We start from the raw sequence: 17,992 nt of genomic DNA, 5'->3' as shown, positions 1-17,992 counted from the left end.
TGCCAGCCCGCTCCACTCTGCTGGAAGGAAGGGCCACGCTAATGCCATTATGGGTCTAGCTGGGTCACTGTCCCCTAAGCCCTGTATCACCCTAGCCAGGTGAGTTCTGTTCTCTGGTACTCATTCTCATCCCCTACCCCGGGAAGTTTCCAAGTCATAGGCAACTAGAGGCCCATGGAGTAGCCAGTAAGGTGAGGCCTGGACTCCAGCATGGAAGACTCTAGAACGTGAAGCTGGCACAGCCCCAGCTGCTTTTACAGTTCTGTCTGTCCGGGGAAGATCCTGGGCCCAGTCTGAGGGGTGCAGAATCTAAGGCTACACTGAAGTGTTCCCCAGAGCTCTGGTTGGGGTTCACACCATGGAGGGCCTCCGTTGAGGCACTCCTAAGGGATCTGCCTCACTGTGTCTCCCCCTCATGCATGGCACAGGAAGATACCCCCATCCAATACCCCGCGGAGGACAGTGGCAGCCAGGGCCCCCTCTGCCCTCTGGATAGCAATCTCTCCCACTTCATCCTGGTGGAGTCTGGCGGGCCTGGGAGCAGGGACGGGCTGGCGGAGCTGCGGCTGCGGCTGGAGAAACACATCTCGCAGCAGAGGACGGGCTATGGGGGTGAGTTTCAGGGTCACACCTGGGGCTGGGCGACACAGACGAGGTGACCCTCAGAGCAGCACCTGGGGGACGGACGCATGAGGACCTGGCATGCACTGACATGCAGAGACCTTAGGGAAGATGGGGTCTCCCAAGAGGGAGACCACCCCACCACAGACCTAGACCTGGGCTTTGTGGGTCCTGGAAGAAGAGCTGTTCGGGGTGAGCATGGGAGAAGGGTGCAGCTGGGTGGTCACCCTGGCTGAGCAGCCGCCTCCATGCCAGGGAGCAGGGTAGTTGCGGCTGGGGTCATTGGCGCTCCCCTGGGTTCCGGGCTTTGAGAGACCTAAGTTCCAAGAGGTCTAGTTCCTACCACGGCCACAATGCCTCCTCCCACCAGAGGGCAGCTTCGCCCAAGGCATACGTGTGGCTGTGGCTAGCGGGAAGGGTTGGAAAGATGACTAAGAAAACAGTAGTGTGTAACTTGTCTTTTATTTTTTTGCATGTGTGGTGTATGTTCATGTGTGTATCCTTGTGGGTGCGTGTGTGTGTGCTTGTACCTGCGTATGTGTGTAGAGGCCAGAAGTTGACCTTGGATGTCTTCCTCCACTGTGCCCCACTTCATTGACTGGGACAGGATCTCTCACTGTCTCTCACGGGGAGTCTCCTGATCTGGCTGGGGTAGCTAACCAGTGGGGATCAATTGTGCTCGCTAAGGACTGGGTTTACGAATGGGCTTCCACGGCCGCTCGACATTGCCGCGGGTGCCGGGGATCCAAACCCAGGTCCTCACACCTGCACAGCAAGCAGTTCAAAGCCAGGAGTCATCTCCCCAGGCCTAATAGCTATCAATGAAATGATGTATCGTTGCTTACAATATGGATGAATAGCATAAAATGTTAACAAACACCTATACAATTCCTTGGTAAGACCAGCATGCTTTAACATGAAAATAGAGCTGGGTCTATGCCTTCATGTGCAGAAGCAAGGTCCACCTTGCATTGCAAAAGCCCCATGGTGGGGGGCGGGGGCCTCTGGCAGGTCTGGGCAGCTCCTCCTTCCCGCTCCCTCCCCCCCCCGTCTCTCGTCTCTCTCTCCCTCCCTCCCTCCCTCTTTCCAACCCTCCCTCCGATGGCTCAGTGTGTTTTGTAGGGTGTGAGGCAGAAGAATTGCTCTGCCATGGTGTGGGAGAACTTAGGACTTGACAGATGTCACCAAGGCACTGGCAGCTTCACTTTACTTAGGTCAGTGTAGAGTGAAATGGCAGCATGCCAGCTCTGGCCACAGATGTAGGGTGGGAGTCTTGTTCGGCATGGCGTCAGTGTCTGATATGCAGGATAGGGCTTACCTTTTGTTAGGAAAAGCCTTGTGGAGGGCAGGCATGGTGACGCACGCCTTTAATCCCGGCACTTGGGAGGCAGAGGTAGGAGAATCACTGTGAGTTCGAAGTTACCCTGAGACTACATAGTGAATTCCAGGTCAGCCTGGACTAGAGTGAGACCCTACCCTGAAGAAAAACCAACAAAAAGAAAAAGAAAAAGCCTTGTGGACTAGATGTGTAACTCAGATGACAGTTCGCCTAACATACATGAAGGTCTGGGTTTGATCCCAAGCAACACATAAACCAAGTATTGTGGTGCATCCTTGTAATGCCAGTACCCAAGAGGTAGAGGCAGGAGGATCAGAAGTTCAAGGTCATCCTCAGGTATGTAGCAAGTTCAAAGTCAGCCTGAGTTACATGAGACTCTGTCTCTAAAGGAAAAAAAAAAGTTGGGCTAGAGAGATGGCTTATGGCTTAAGACACTTGCCTGCAAGGCCAAAGGACCCCAATACTCATGTAAGCCAGATGTACAAGGTGGTGCATGCACCTAGATTTTGTTTGCAATAACTGGAGGCCCTGGCACACCCAACTGATTTCCTCTCCCTCTCTCTGTCTCTCCTCTCCCTTGTGAATATGAATATATATTTAAAAAATTGGGGGCTGGAGAGATGGATTAGCAATTAAGGTGTGAAGCCAAAGGACCCATGTTCAACTCTCCAGATCCCATGTAAGCCAGACACACAAAGGTGAGGCAAGAACAAGGACACACATGCCCACTAGGTACCGCAAATGTCTGGCGTTCAATGGCAGTGGCTGAGGCCCTGGCATGCCAATTCTCTTTTTCTGACTCTCTCTTAAAAAATTGGGGGAAGTGGACTGGAGAGGTAGCTAGGGCTGGAGAGGTGGCTTAGCAGTTAAGCGCTTGCCTGTGAAGCCTAAGGACCCCGGTTCGAGGCTCGATTCCCCAGGACCCATGTCAGCCAGATGCACAAGGGGGCACATGCATCTGGAATTCATCTGCAGTGGCTAGAAGCCCTGGTGTGCCCATTCCCCCCCCCTCTCTGCCTCTTTCTCTGCCTGTCATTCTCAAATAAATAAATAAAAATAAACCAAAAAAAAAATTGGGGCAAGGGCTGGAGAGATGGCTTAGTAGTTAATGTGCTTGCTTGCAAAATCTAAGGATGCAGGATTAATTCTCCAGAACCCACATAAGCCAGATGCTCATGCGTCTGGAGTTCATTTAAAAAGTGAGTAGATGGGCTGGAGAGATGGCTTAGCGGTTAAGCGCTTGCCTGTGAAGCCTAAGGACCCTGGTTCGAGGCTCGATTCCCCAGGACCCACATTAGCCAGATGCACAAGGGGGCGCACGCGTCTGGAGTTCGTTTGCAGTGGCTGGAGGCCCTGGCGTGCCCATTCTCTCCTCTCTCTCTCTCTCTCTCTGCCTCTTTCTCTCTCTGTCTGTTGCTCTCAAATTTAAAAAAAAATTTTTTTTTTAGAAGTGAGTAGAAAAGAAATAGCTTCTGCCAGGGTGTTTCAGAAACATGACAATTGGAGGGTCATGAGGAGGACCCAAGCTCCTACCTTCCCATGAGCATTAAAGGGGTGTCTGGGCTCTTCCTCCCATAGGTACAAGCAGCATCCAGATACCGGTCCTTTGCCTGCTGGTCAATGGAGACCCCGGTGCCCTGGAGGTAAGCGCAGAGCAAGGGCGGAGCCCCTGGCTCCCCAGGAAGATAGAAGGGAATCAAAATGCATCCCAGGGCAGGGCAGGGAGTGCAGGTCTTCCCTGAGTGAGCATCAATGTCACTCAGGCCAACTGGCTGCTCTGCCCTTCTCAGAGGATTTCCAGGGCCGTGGAACAGGCCACCCCATGGCTGATCCTGGCAGGCTCGGGGGGCATTGCCGACGTGCTCGCCGCCCTGGTGAACCAGCCACATCTCCTGGTGCCCCAGGTGGCTGAGAAGCAGTTCAGAGAGAAGTTCCCCGGAGAGCCGTTCTCCCAGGAAGCCATTCTGCACTGGACGGAACTGGTGCGTGGCAGGCAGGCTGGAGAGGCTGAGGTTGGACACGGCCTCCTCCTGGGTCTCCCCACTTCCTCTGGGATGGGGCTGCTTCTCTGAGGTAACACTGGCCCAGTGTGTGTCCTTCCAGCCCGCCGTCCAGTTTCCAGGGCCCCTCGTTTATCCAGATCCACATGGGACAGAAAGACTGGGCAGCCAACACCCATGGGCTGTGGGCGGCCCTCAGCAGGACCTAACAGGCGGCGGGAACACATTGACCTGTCTGGGGGCCCTGCCAGGCTCCATGCCTGCCACGGGCTCGCCTCAGGGCCTCTCTCTGGTGTCTCAGATGCAGAATATCGCCGCCCACCCTCACCTGCTCACTGTGTACGACTTTGAACGAGAGGGCTCTGAGAGCCTGGATACTGTCATTCTCAAGGCGCTGGTGAAAGGTGAGCTGGGCAAAGCCATCCTTGGCAGCAGTGCCCTCAGCTATGTCCCTGATGTACGCCTGCCAGCCCTTCCCAGGTGGGGAAGACCACACAAACTTGTGTGGTTTCTATGTGCAGCAGACGTATAAGAAATGGTTATTTTATTTATTTGATGAGTGTGTGTGCATATGTGGGGGTAGCTGCTCGTGTGTGTGAGGGCATGCACGTGTCACAGCATCCATGTGGAAGTCAAAGGACAACTTTTAAATACTTGCCTTCCACCTCATTTGTTATTCGCGTCTCTCCTTGAGAGCTTCCTGGAAATCCCCATCTCTGCCTCTCATCTCAGCAGCAGGTGCATTGGGGTCACAGCTTCCAGGTTTCACGTGGGGTCCGGAGACCCGAACTCAATCAAGTACTCTGAGTTGAGCAGCCATTGCTAGCTCTGCCCCAAGTCTACCAGTTTCCTCAGTGTTCAGTTAGTGGTGCTGAGTGTAGTCTCAGGGTAGTGAAACCATCACGAATTCCAGAACTTTTCTGTCATCCCCAAAGAACCACGCGTAGCCCTTAGCAATCACTCCACATTGACCCCAGGCCCTGGCCACCGCCTTCGCTGTGTCTCTGTGGATCTGAGCTTTGGAGCCATTTTACATAAACGGAATCACAGGTCTGTCCACTTGTGACCAGATTCTTTCATGAAGCACAGTGCCCTCAGGGCCCACCAGTGGGGCAGCCCATGCCAGAATGTCCTTCCCTCCCAAGCCTGAGCCATGATCCCGCTGCCCAGGGCACCACACGTGATTCTTTCTGTTCAGCCCGGATGAATGCAGGGGATGAACACAGGTTCTGGGCGCGGCGTTCATGCCTTTAATCCCAACACTAGGGGGCGTGGAAGCACACGCCTTTAATCCTAGCATTTGGAGGGCAGAGGTAGGAAGATGAACGTGAGTTCAAGGCCAGCCTGGAGCTACAGAATGAGTTTCAGGTCAACCTGGGCTAGAATGAGACTCTATCTCAAAAGGAGAAAGAGAGAGGGAGGAAAGGAGAGGGAAAGGGTGAGAGAGAGACTGCACTAGGCTCTCACCATCCAACAAGGTTGTCACTGGGGGAATGCGTGTGGCTGGAGGCTGGGTAGGGCAATGCTGAGTGGAGAAAACCCTTCAGAAAAGGCATCTGGGCGTGGCTCAGTGAGTGAAGTCCTTGTTGAGCAAGCTTGATAACTAGAACTCAGATCCCAGCACCTATGTAAAGCCAGATGTGGTCGCAAGCTTCTGTAATCCCAGCCGTCCCGTGACAACAAGGGAGGTGGAGTTGGGAGAATGTGGAAGCTCTGGGAACGAGCTTGGCATACACAGAGGTGATCAAAAGACTGCCTCAAACAAGCTGGAAGGTGAGGACCCATATTCCAGGTTGTCCTCAGACCTACACACACACACCCACCCACCCACACACACACTTTAAAAATATTATTTATTTATTTTTTGTTTATTTGACAGAGAAACAGGGAGAGAGAGAATGGGTGTACCAGGGCCTCCAGCCACTGCAAACGAACCCCAGATGCATGTGCCCCCTTGTGCATCTGGCTAACGTGGGGAATTGAACCTGGGTCCCTTGGCTTTGCAGGCAAACGCCTTAACCGCTAAGCCATCCATCCAGCCCCAGTTTTCGAAAGCTTATTATAAAAAAGCATGTGTAGTGTGGGCAGCTCCGAGGTTAGCAGCCCTCACCTCCAACCCCACCTGAGACAATGAGACTCAGAGATCCCTGTAGGATCCCACCCGGCGTCACAGAAACCTGCACACTCGGTGCCCAGCGCACAGTCACGGAGACAAAGAGCCAACTCTTAAGTCCAGCAATGAATCTCCAGAGAAAGCACCTAGTCCCTCCCGTGGAAGAACTGTCTCCTCCATGTGGCAACTTTTTCCTTCTCACCCGTTCACGGGAACGGGGCTGCTGGCTGAGCTCCTCCGTCACCGAGGGTGATTTCTTTCCGTCTCACTGGGCCCCGCGTGTTGCACCTGGGTTCTTTGCGTACGGCCACTCCACGCAGTTCCCGTCCCGCACCCCAGGCCCTGTGCGTCCTCACCACCGCCTGCTCTGCCCACAGCCTGTAAGAGCCACAGCCAAGAGGCCCAAGACTACCTGGATGAGCTCAAGCTGGCGGTGGCCTGGGACCGCGTGGACATCGCCAAGAGCGAGATCTTCAGCGGGGAAGTGGAGTGGAAGGTGCCCTGCTCCCAGCTTAGTTTGCCGATGTCGGGCGGGGACCACCCCGAGGCTGAGACCAGAGGAAGTGCGGTCCTGGGGTGTGTTAGCTGGGCCCATTCTCCCCCCCCCCCCCCCCCCCGCCGTTGACCTAGTAAGGAGGTCAAGATGAGACCAGGCTTACTTTCAAAGTCCAGGCTGGGTCACCCTGGGTGCCGGTCATCCCCGCCACCCTCGCTTTATCAGTCCGTCACCAAAGCACCTGGGGACAGCATGTTGTGCCTGCCCAGCTAGGGGACAGGCTGGGGTCATGCCAGTCTCCTGATCACTATCGCCATGCCCCCCCCGCTTTCCGCCCACTGCATCCAGTCCTGTGACCTGGAGGAGGTGATGACCGACGCCCTGGTGAGTGACAAGCCGGAGTTCGTGCGCCTCTTCGTGGACAGCGGCGCAGACATGGCCGACTTCTTGACTTACGGGCGGCTGCAGCAGCTCTACTGCTCCGTGTCGCCCAAGAGCCTGCTCTTCAGCCTGCTGCAACGCAAGCACGAGGAAGGCCGGCTGACACTGGCCGGCCTGGGCGCCCAGCAGGCCCGTGAGCTGCCTGCCGGGCCATCCGCCTTCTCGCTGCACGAGGTGTCCCGCGTGCTCAAGGACTTCCTGCACGATGCCTGCCGAGGCTTCTACCAGGATGGGCTCAGGCTGGATGTGAGTGAGTGTGGGGCCCCGCTGGGGCCCGGCGAGGGTCAGGCAGGCTGGACACCGACTTCTCCTCTTGCAGGACACAGGGGCAGCCAAGCGGCCCACGGGCCATAAGTGGCTAGTTGACCTCAACCGCAAGAGCAAGGACCCCTGGAGAGACTTGTTTCTGTGGGCTGTACTGCAAAACCGCCATGAGATGGCCACCTATTTCTGGACAATGGTGAACAGCTGCTGCCAGCAGGGGAGGCTGGGGCTCCATCAATGTGTGTGTGTGTTGGTGGGTGTCTGGGTGGGTGGGCCACTCCCTGAAACCCTATCTCCCAGGGCCAAGAGGGTGTGGCCGCCGCTCTGGCAGCATGCAAAATCATCAAGGAAATGTCTCACCTGGAGACGGAGGCCGAGGTGGCCCGCACCATGCGCGAGGCCAAGTATGAGCAGCTGGCCCTAGGTGAGTGGCGGACAGGTGACAGGTCTCCATTCTCATACAGGCAGTCTTTTGAGGGCGTGTGGCCCTGGGTGACCTGGGTTGACTCCTATGTAGAGAAGCTGGCTCCTCTTTGGGGTGTAAGTCAGCCTGGGAGTCCCAAATGGGAGGGCACCAAGTCGGGACCACAGAGCCCCATGGCAGCCACACACTGAGCCCTGGCACAGGGCAGAGGACTTGAGGAGTGCCCGGTGTCCTCTTGGTCCCGATGAGGAAGAGGAAGCACCAGAGTGGGTGAAAGCTTGGGAAGGGTGGGAGCGCCCGGTGGCCCGGCAGTGCGGGAGGACTGGGTGGGTGCTGGGAGCTAGACACAGAGCAGGCCCTGCAGGGGACAGGGGGCCGGGGGGCAGGGCCCGGTTCCAGCATGCAGGGCCCTCTGGCAGACCTCTTCTCCGAGTGCTACCGTAACAGTGAGGACCGCGCCTTCGCCCTGCTGGTGCGCCGCAACCACAGCTGGAGCAGGACCACGTGCCTGCACCTAGCTACTGAGGCCGACGCCAAGGCCTTTTTTGCCCATGATGGTGTGCAGGTGAGCAGCCCTAGGGGAAGAGATGGGGTGGGGACACCCACAAAACAGCGAGGTAACCCCCCCCCCAACCAACCAAATCCTTACCCACATTCCAGTTTCTTCTTTTTTGTGTGTGTGTGTGTGTGTTTTAAGTCAGGGTCTCACTCTAGCCCAGGCTGACCTGGTATTCACTATGCAGTCTCAGTCTGACCTCGAACTCACAGTGATCCTCCTACCTTTGCCTCCTGAGTGCTGGGATTAAAGGCTTAAAGACTTGAGCCACCACACTGGGCACCCCATTCCAGTTTCTGAGGGGAAGGGATCAGAACAGCTGGCTTCTCTCTTCTTCCACTTAAAGTCTCAGACGCAGGGCCGCCTCCTCAGCCCCCCCCCCGCCCCCACCGCCGACCCTGAGCCTTACTTACTTTATGGAAGGGTCACAGAACAGCCAACTGCAAATGAAAAAACCAGAGTAGGCGCCCCAAGTGGGGCTGCAAGGGGGCTCCACAGCCCATCTTGAAAAGGGTCTTGGAAAGGCATCCCCGGTATGAAGCCCCAGGTGGGTACAGGTGTGGTGGTCGGTGGCCAGGATGTGTCTTTATTCTAGGCATTTCTGACCAAGATCTGGTGGGGGGACATGGCCACAGGCACACCCATCCTGCGGCTGCTGGGCGCCTTCATCTGCCCAGCCCTCATCTATACCAACCTCATCACTTTCAGGTAGGTCAGTGTGGGCGGCACATGCCAGAGCCTCTTGGTGTCCCGAGTCTTGTATCCTGTGGGTCCCACTGCCCACAGCTTGACGTGCAGTGAGGCATGTGATCCCTTGTCCTTCTTTGGCTGGCTGGGTGCTCAGGGCTGAGCAATGACATTCCCAAGGTCCCTGAGTGTCCCTATGCCATGCCGCAGTGATGATGTCCCACCAAGGACAGACCTGGAGGACCTGCAGGAGCCGGACAGCCTGGATGCAGAGTGGAGCCTCCTATACAGCACGGGTGGCCAGTAAGGGACTAGGGGACTGCCCAGGAAGGATAGGGGAGGCTGGGAAGGACTGTGGTGGGGGCAGGCGACTGGCAAGGACAGAGTGGCTAGGACACATGGACGGGACTAGGACATCTGAAGGAGGGGGCAGGAAGAATGAAAGGGGCCACAGGCTGGACTGGTGGACAGAGTAAGGCTCCTGTGGGACACTGTGGCCAGGTGCCCCCTCATCACAGCGACTTCCTTTGCATCTGCACAGGGTGGAGAAGCTGATGGAGGCTCCAAGGGCTCAAGGAGCCCAAAGCCCACAAGCCACCTTCCTGCTTACACGCTGGCGCAAGTTCTGGGGGGCACCTGTGACCGTGTTCCTGGGGAACGTGGTCATGTACTTTGCGTTCCTCTTCCTCTTCACCTACGTCCTGCTGGTGGACTTCAGGCCGCCTCCCCAGGGGCCGTCGGGGTCTGAGGTCACGCTGTACTTCTGGGTGTTCACACTGGTGCTAGAGGAAATCCGACAGGTCAGTGGCCAGAACGGCCCCAACTCTTAGTCTCTGGCATTCGGACCAACATGGCCTCAGGCGGGTCCTGCCCTTGGGGCTAGAGGGGTCTTCATCTGTAGAAGAAGACCATCATGGGGCTTTCCTGTCTCCCCGGAATCCTGAGCCCTGGTTCTGGTCACAGACGAATCCTGGTTAGAGACTGAGCCCTGAGCCTCGTTCCAGACTGAGCATGCTCATGGTGCCTAGACAGTCTGAACACTGACCTGGATCACTGGTCAAGTCTACACACACACAGGAAACTGACTCTGAGCTTGAGTTCTGATCACAGACAGCCCTGACTCCAATCTCAGATTGATCAGATTTTCTGGTGTGTGTGTGTGTGTGCATGCGCATGTGTGTGGTGTATATGTGTGTGTATACACATGTGTGTGAAGGTCAAGGATTGACAATGGTGTCTTCCTCAATTGTTCTCCACCTTATTTTTTTTTTAATTTTTATTTATTTATTTGAGAGTGATAGACACAGAGAGAAAGACAGATAGAGGGAGAGAGAGAGAATGGGCGCGCCAGGGCCTCCAGCCTCTGCAAACGAACTCCAGACGCATGCGCCCCCTTGTGCATCTGGCTAACGTGGGACCTGGGGAACTGAGCCTCGAACGGGGGTCCTTAGGCTTCACAGGCAAGCGCTTAACCGCTAAGCCATCTCTCCAGCCCTCCACCTTATTTTTTATGAGAGAGAGAGAGAGTGAATGAGTGAAAGAGTGAGAGAGAAAGGGAGAGAAAGAAAGAGAATTGGTGCACCAGGGCCTCCAGCCACTGCACTTGAACTCCAGATGCATGCTCCACCTTGTGCACATGTGTGACCTTGTGCGTTTATGTCACCTTGCACGACTGGCTTACATGGGATCTGGAGAGTAGAACATGAGTCCTTAGGCTTTGCAGGCAAGCACCTTAACTGCTAAGCCATCTCTCCAGTCCCATCTTAGTTTTTGAGACAGGGTTTCTCCTGAATCTGAACCACGCTGGTTGTGCTAGACTAGTCAGTCAATAAGCCTTAGGGAATCAGCCTGTCTCTGCCTCCCCAGCGCTGAGATTGTAGGCACATGCCACAATGCCTGATGTATACATGGGTACTAGAGATCTGAATGCAGGTCTTAATGCTTATGTGGCAAACGTTTTACCCCCTGAGTCATCTCCTCAGACCCTGACCTCGGTTTTTGTTCCCAGACATAACCCTGGAATGATTTCCATTGACGCCCTCCAAATTCCAGCCGTAGTCTGAGTCCTGCTCACGATGCATCTTGATCACAATGGCAGACTGGTCTCTGATCCTTGCAGAACCCACCCCAGTCTCAGAAAGGCACACCGTGGCAGCTGTCACTAGCCTGTCTCCCTCTACAGGGCTTCTTTACGGATGAGGACACGCACTTGGTGAAGAAGTTCACTCTCTATGTGGAGGACAACTGGAACAAGTGCGACATGGTGGCCATCTTCCTCTTCATCCTTGGCGTCACCTGCAGGTTTGTGGCCTCAGGTGGGCCCTTGGGCTGGTGGGCAGGCTCTAGGGGAAGTCACTAGGGTCTCTGAAATTCTGGTGTGGTCCTGGCACCTGCCATTTGGCCAGTGTACTGTGTGTCCTGGGAGAAATCTCTTCCCCTTTCTGGGCACTAGAAACCCTACCCAGCCTGTGTCCTCCCCCAGGATGCTGCCTTCAGTGTTTGAGGCTGGCCGCACCGTCCTTGCCATTGACTTCATGGTGTTCACGCTTCGACTCATCCATATCTTTGCCATCCATAAGCAGCTGGGCCCCAAGATCATCATCGTGGAACGGATGGTGAGACTGGGACTGGCCCTGGGGGATGAGCCATTATGTGGGACATGACCCTGATTAGATGGGAGCCCCCTTATTGACCCTGATGGGTGAGCCCCCTGGAACCCTAGCTAGATGGATCCCACACATGAGACTCTGACCTGGGTGACAGATAAAGGCTCTGGGACTCCATCCCTGGGTCGATGGAAACCATGAGTCCCAATGAATGCTGAGGCCCCATGGGACCCTGACCCTGGAAGGGGCGGGCTTCCTGGAGCTCCATAGCTGAGTAGATGGGGAGCACCCCCATGAGGCTGTCTAAATCACAGTGAGACCCTGAGCCTGGGTGAAGAGTCTCTCCAGGAACTCAATGAATGCTGAATCCCCTAGGACCCTGACTCTGGTGGGGATGAACCCCCACTATGTCTATAAGGAAGATGGGTTCCCACCTGGCCCCCCCCATCAGGTGCTGCTGACCTCTTCCCCTGCAGATGAAGGATGTTTTCTTCTTCCTCTTCTTCCTGAGCGTGTGGCTTGTGGCCTATGGTGTGACCACGCAGGCCCTGCTGCACCCACACGACGGCCGTCTGGAATGGATCTTCCGCCGCGTGCTGTACCGGCCATATCTGCAGATCTTTGGACAGATCCCCCTGGACGAGATTGATGGTTCGTGCCTGGCTGGGAGGGTGGGGAGAGTGTACCTTCTGTGCCAGACAAGAGCAGGCCTCTAGCTCTGGTGCAGCCAAGGGGTTGTCCAGATTTCACAGCCCAGGGACATATGGCGTCTGTTGGGTCACCAGGGCCCTGGCTATGAAGATGGATGGCTGAGACAATGACGTCTCTGAGGGCAGACCTTGGGCCCTGCACACCATCCAGGGTAGGAATCAGAAGCTGGGGCCAGGCAAGTAGCCCCCAACCTTACCTTGGATGGGAACTGGGATACAGAGACACTGAAGGGCCAAAGGCTAGCCAGCTGCCTTAGGAGGCTGAAGAGCGAGCTGGGCTTTTGGGGAGATCCGTAAGTGGCAGAGTATGGAAGGGCATTGGGAGGACAGCACAGAGTTCTCAGGACCCCCTGGGCATCCAATGGGGTCTCACTGGCTGTGATATCCCTGTCAGCCAACCAGCCACCCACCAAATACCCACATATTACCAGCAGCACCATGCTTCTACTGGGGAACCTCCTCAGTTTGTGTGCATTGCCTGTTGTTGTCATGGGTACGTGGATTATCTGTGGCCATGGGCACCCTGAAGTCAGGCCCTGCATCTGACTGGGGCTGGCAGAGATTCTGGGGACTTCTATATGATGAGTGGGTGCAGAGGGAGATGGGCTAGCTGCTTGCTGCATGGATGTTAGGGGTGATGGAGGAAGGAGAGCCCGGGGGTCAGGATGAAAGACTCGAGGCACCAGCCCCATGTGGCACTTTTGGGGGAGCACAGCCTTAGAGACAGGGCACAGAGTGGGGACTAGCTCAGGCTAATGTGGAGGGCCCCACTTGGCCATAAACTGGTCAGTCGGGCGGGCAGCAGCAGATTAAGCCTGACCATCTCAGCAGGGAGGCTACTAAATGAGGCGAGGCCGGCAATCAAGACACTCGGCAAATATTTGTCAATGGACAACAGTGAGATTGGAGCAAACCCAGGTGTCTAGGGACAGCAGGAGTGGAAAGTGCCTCCTAATTAGGGTGTTCTCTGGCCATTTCCTGGGGTGTTTTCTTTTCCCCACTCACAGGGCCTTTGGTGTTTGCTCATCCTGAGGCATCAGCTTTCCAGGTCATTAGTCTAACCAGACCCTGCCGGCCTCCACCTCCTCACCCTCACCATATGGCCCGATGCCCCAACCTCCAGGGACAGGAGGGGGACCATGGGCGCCTCAGCCAGGGCAGGCAGGGCTGGGGCCCCTGTTTCCTAGTGGCAAAAGTTCTGGCCTGGGGAACAGATCTAGATCAGCCAGCACCTCCTGGCAAAAGTAGAGGGATGGCGATTGCACCTAGCCTAGGGTTGGCTATCTCCACGGGGCAGGCAGAGTAGACTATGGAAAGTCCACAGGACACCCTAACCCCTTCTTTTCCGGGTCCTTTGGGTGCATCCCCCAACCCTCCACCCCCAGTCCTCAGTACTTTGGATAAAGCAGTATTTTCTCATGTACCTAGGCCTAGATGGAAACTGAGGCCCAGACAGTTCCAGACCAGTTTGCAAAGTTCTGGAGACCCAGGGCGGCCCTCTCCTCCATCCATCACTTTTTCTTCATTCCTCCTGAGCTCTGGGTTCCAGGAACAAGTCTGTGTCCTCACTGGGAAGGGTAAAGGACAGTTGTCATTCCCAAGGAACTTTCATCAGACACATTTATGGCTTCACAAACACTGGCTTGGCCCACCTCTCTGGGGCGCCAGGAGGAAGGAGGAGGGTCATGAATCAGCTACAGAAGCAGATTCATGGGCTGGGGGCTGCTAGGGCAGATGTGGTGGTGGGGAGGGCAGGGCCTAGCACTCTCTGATCACTGCACGCTTCCCTCCACACGACATTCATTAATTCACCGGTGGGCCATAACTCACTCAGGTTGGCAAGCCAGGAATTCGTCCCAGCAAGGGAGACAGGGTCAAAGGGTCATCAGTACACACAGGTAGACCTCAAATGTCAGGGACCCAACAAGTGCACCCTGGGGGCAACGAACTTGGAGCGTCGATCACTGTAGCACAGAGACCTGGAGGGGTAGATGCAGGAGCACACTAAAATGTACATACAACTGACGCATACGCTTACCTGCGCGTGCGCACACAGTAAGGTGCAACACATGGCAAGGAGAGAGCAGGAAGTGACGCCAGGCAGAGAGCAGTTGCTTACTCTCCTGCCTGCTCCCAAACCTCCTGCTGCCCTGCAGGCTGGGTGGGGTATACCTAGCCCTGAAATTGAGAAACTGAGGTGACAGGCTGGTTCCGAGGGGTTGGAACTGTGACTTTGAGCCCCTTGGGGATGCCCTCAGCTTGGCCAGCTCCCAGAGTGGTCCAGAGCAGACTATGTCCTCGGTGCTGGTAGAGACACATGGAAGGCTGCAGATTCTCCTCCACTCTGGAGCCCCAAGCATGAGCTAGTCTTTCTGGGATAAATGGAATAGGTCACACAGAACAACAGGCAGACATGGGTCTTGCAACTCTGCTATCCCCACTTGCATCCCCTGCGCTGCCCCCAGGGCCTGTGGCCCCTCATGGAAGTCTAGTAGAGGCGGGAGATGGCTGGGCTGCCTGTCTGTCAGGTTTGCTGCAACTGGGCCTTCCGCGGTGGCGCAAATGGTCCTCTGTGAACCAGGACCACGAGTCCCTTAGCCAGCACCTGCATGTGCCTCATGGCCTCAGCCTGGTACCACATTCCCCAAGCTGAGGGCGCCCGCTTGCCTTCCAGAGGCCCGTGTGAATTGCTCCCGCCATCCCTTGCTGCTGGAAGGCTCACCCTCCTGCCCCAACCTCTATGCTAATTGGCTGGTCATTCTCTTGCTGGTCACCTTCCTGCTGGTCACCAATGTGCTACTCATGAACCTGCTGATTGCCATGTTCAGGTACTCCTGCCACCTGCCCTTGCTGTGTCCAAGTTCAGGGTCTGAATCCGGTGGACCCCAGATCCATGCCCTTCTTGGTAGGAATGGTGGACCCCAGCTCCCAACCCTTTCTTGGTGGGACTGGCTCTAGACATGCTGGTGGAGAATAGGCAGAGGGAGGGGCACTTGGCTGCTGTGTCTGCTGGCCTGGCCCTGCAGTCAAAGGCTGAGACCCGTGGTGTGGGCTCGCTACAAGCCCACCAGAGCTTCACTGCCATTCTCTATCCTTCCAGGAAATGGTGCCTGGGTCTGTGAAAGCTAGGGCTTCAGGGGTGGCGTGGAGAGGCCCCAGTATGCGGGGTTCCACTACGGTATGCCTGAGACTGTTGATGATAGGGTGCTGGGCCTCTGCTTCTGAAAGGGCTCCCAGGATGGCCCAGCTGATCCCAGCTTCACATAGATGGCAGGGATGCTGGGCTGTTTATGTGTGTGTTTTTTTGGGGGGGGCAGCGTATATGTCAGGGGCAGAGAGAGGAACTGAGAGAGCATGAGGCTTGGCTGTGTGTCCTGCAGCTACACATTCCAAGTGGTGCAGGGCAATGCTGACATGTTCTGGAAATTCCAACGCTACCACCTCATCGTGGAGTACCATGGGCGCCCGGCCCTGGCGCCCCCGTTCATCCTCCTCAGCCACCTGAGCCTGGTGCTCAAGCGGGCCTTCAGGAAGGAAGCCCAGCACAAACGCCAGCACCTGGGTGAGGCTGCTTCCACTAACCACTGCTCCCAAAGGCCCTGGCTGCCCAGTGAGACACATGGGAAGGGTGGTGACTGGGGTTCTGGGGAGCCTTGTGGACCCCGTCTCCTCGCACCTGAAGGTTTCTGCACGCCATTTGTTACCATTCACCCACTGCATGCCCCGCCTAGTGGCACCTCTCCCTGGCTTCCCCTGTCCTACCCCAGACCTGTGCTCGCCTAAGGGGCCCTAATGGCTCTCACAAGACTTACGACGGGTTCTGCCTTGTCAGAGAGAGACCTGCCTGATCCCCTAGACCAGAAGATCGTCACCTGGGAGACGGTCCAGAAGGAAAACTTCCTGAGTGATGTGGAGAAGAGGAAGAGAGATAGTGAGGGGGAGATGCTGAGGAAAACTGCACACAGGTGTGGGGCCAGTCAGCTTTGTGGGACCCCAAAGAGCGGGTACACAGAGACCCAGGCTGTCAGCTCATTGGCTACTCAGAAATATAGAAGGTTCTGCCTGAAAACATGTAGATCCAGACGCCAAGCCAGCTGATTGTTCCCCAGAACCATGGGGTGGACACCGATCTGGTCATCTGGGTTAGAAAGGAATTGTAGGCCTGGGAAGGGCCTGTCTATAGTAAGCATGCCGGCCAGATTCTGTGCCCTGGGGGGGCATGCTGAGTTTCCTCCAGGCTAGCTGTGGCCCTGTGGTGCCATCAACAGTATCTGACTAGGGAAGCATGGCCACAGGACCCAGCAGCCCAGCCTTCTGCTTCTGCTGGGGGCACGCCCACCCTGAAGTCATTAAGCTTGTCTCCCTACTGTGGGACTCCTTCCTCTCCTCCTGAGCCCACAGCTCCACCCCAGCTGCAGGGAAAGACACACCGTGTTCCCTCCCTTGCTGAGGGACACAGACCAGGCAGGGTGAAGTCCTTTGTACCCACAACAGGGCCCTCAGACTGGGAAAGAGGGAAATAGGCCAGGAAGGGACCACAGCAGCAGGCTAGAACACCCAAAAGCCCAGTGGAGCCGGACAAGCAGGCTCCCCCCAGGGATGGGTGGTGTGGTATCATGGCTATGACTGGCCCTGTTTCTCCACAGAGTGGACTTGGTTGCCAAGTACCTTGGGGGGCTCAGGGAGCAGGACAAGAGGATCAAGTGTCTGGAATCACAGGCAAGTCAGCACATGGTTCCTCACACTTTGGGGGGGGGGCTGAGCTGTCCACCTGGTACTGTGAAGACCACCTCAGCCCTGCACCCAGGGTCCTACTAGGCAACGTAAGGCAAGGACAGGAGAAGGACTGTGGACAGGGCAAGACATCAGAGCGGAGGCACATGTAGGTCTGTGCCGCCCCTGCCCAGGGTCACTTTCAGGACCTGCTGAACTTCCAGAGCTGGTTCTACAGACCTAAGGGTCGGGTGCCCTTGTCACACACTGTGGGAACCTGGACCAGAGGGAAGGAGACTCATGGCAGCAGTGGCCCTGGCAGCAGGTGACTCAAATAGGAGTGACCCCCATTCCCATGTCTTGGCACCTTCTCTAGGCCAACTACTGCACACTGCTCCTCTCCTCCATGGCCGACACACTAGCTCCTGGCAGCGCGTACAAGGGTAAGTGTTTTTTTTTTTGGGGGGGTGTATGTGTGTGGGGTGGGCACAGGCTCTCCTCCTTGGGTGCTGTGTGAGGCCAGGAATAGGGCTACAGTCCACGTGCTGCGCTCTGCCTTCTCCACCCACGCTAGAAGCCTCCACGGCCCTCGGCGTGCCCCTACTTGACTGAGCCCTTGACCATTCTGAGTGCCACCACGTCCCGACCCTTGTTCTTCCTTCTGTTCTGCCCCAGGCTGACGTTTCACAGCTGATGGGTCTTTCTCCACACATTCCCTTCCACAGACCCTCAGAACTGCGGGCACAGAAGCCAGCTGGCCCCAGATGCTGACAGGGAGCATCCAGAGGCCGACCAGCCACCCTCAGACGTCTAACACCAAGGACTCACCTGTCCTGGAACCCCAAGCCTGATCTTTCCTTGGCCATCTTGGACCTTGGGGACACACCAACCCTCTCCCACTTCTAGAAAAGTCCCCAGTGGAAATGAAATCTGTCTCCTGGCTTTCTGGGTAGGCCAGCTGTTTGGGATGAGTTCTCCAGCAGAGGGAGCTCCTACGTCCCCATAGGGAGCTCACCTGGCTT

The 17,992-nt window shown here is 56.3% G+C and overlaps 1 protein-coding gene across 1 annotated transcript in view; it reads left to right on the top strand.

Moving 5' to 3' along the window:
- Window positions 1-17,816, top strand: part of Trpm5 (transient receptor potential cation channel subfamily M member 5) — a 42,354-nt gene extending 24,538 nt beyond the window's left edge. Inside the window, exons 5-25 of the mRNA XM_004653912.2 lie at window positions 429-612; window positions 3,539-3,603; window positions 3,751-3,942; window positions 4,262-4,364; window positions 6,451-6,569; window positions 6,918-7,256; window positions 7,330-7,470; window positions 7,575-7,698; window positions 8,118-8,263; window positions 8,850-8,962; window positions 9,152-9,244; window positions 9,483-9,741; window positions 11,124-11,242; window positions 11,424-11,556; window positions 12,024-12,198; window positions 14,932-15,085; window positions 15,638-15,819; window positions 16,090-16,222; window positions 16,904-16,976; window positions 17,347-17,413; window positions 17,696-17,816. Of these exons, the coding sequence (XP_004653969.2) occupies window positions 429-612; window positions 3,539-3,603; window positions 3,751-3,942; window positions 4,262-4,364; window positions 6,451-6,569; window positions 6,918-7,256; window positions 7,330-7,470; window positions 7,575-7,698; window positions 8,118-8,263; window positions 8,850-8,962; window positions 9,152-9,244; window positions 9,483-9,741; window positions 11,124-11,242; window positions 11,424-11,556; window positions 12,024-12,198; window positions 14,932-15,085; window positions 15,638-15,819; window positions 16,090-16,222; window positions 16,904-16,976; window positions 17,347-17,413; window positions 17,696-17,784 (3,003 nt within the window). The 3' untranslated portion in view covers window positions 17,785-17,816. The remainder of the gene's footprint in view (window positions 1-428; window positions 613-3,538; window positions 3,604-3,750; window positions 3,943-4,261; window positions 4,365-6,450; window positions 6,570-6,917; window positions 7,257-7,329; window positions 7,471-7,574; window positions 7,699-8,117; window positions 8,264-8,849; window positions 8,963-9,151; window positions 9,245-9,482; window positions 9,742-11,123; window positions 11,243-11,423; window positions 11,557-12,023; window positions 12,199-14,931; window positions 15,086-15,637; window positions 15,820-16,089; window positions 16,223-16,903; window positions 16,977-17,346; window positions 17,414-17,695) is intronic.
- Window positions 17,817-17,992: the final 176 nt, after the last annotated feature.

The sequence above is a fragment of the Jaculus jaculus genome, chromosome 1 (assembly GCF_020740685.1).
Source record: "Jaculus jaculus isolate mJacJac1 chromosome 1, mJacJac1.mat.Y.cur, whole genome shotgun sequence".
NCBI classification, from domain to species: Eukaryota; Metazoa; Chordata; class Mammalia; order Rodentia; family Dipodidae; genus Jaculus; species Jaculus jaculus.
This window is presented reverse-complemented; position numbering and strand designations above follow the sequence as displayed.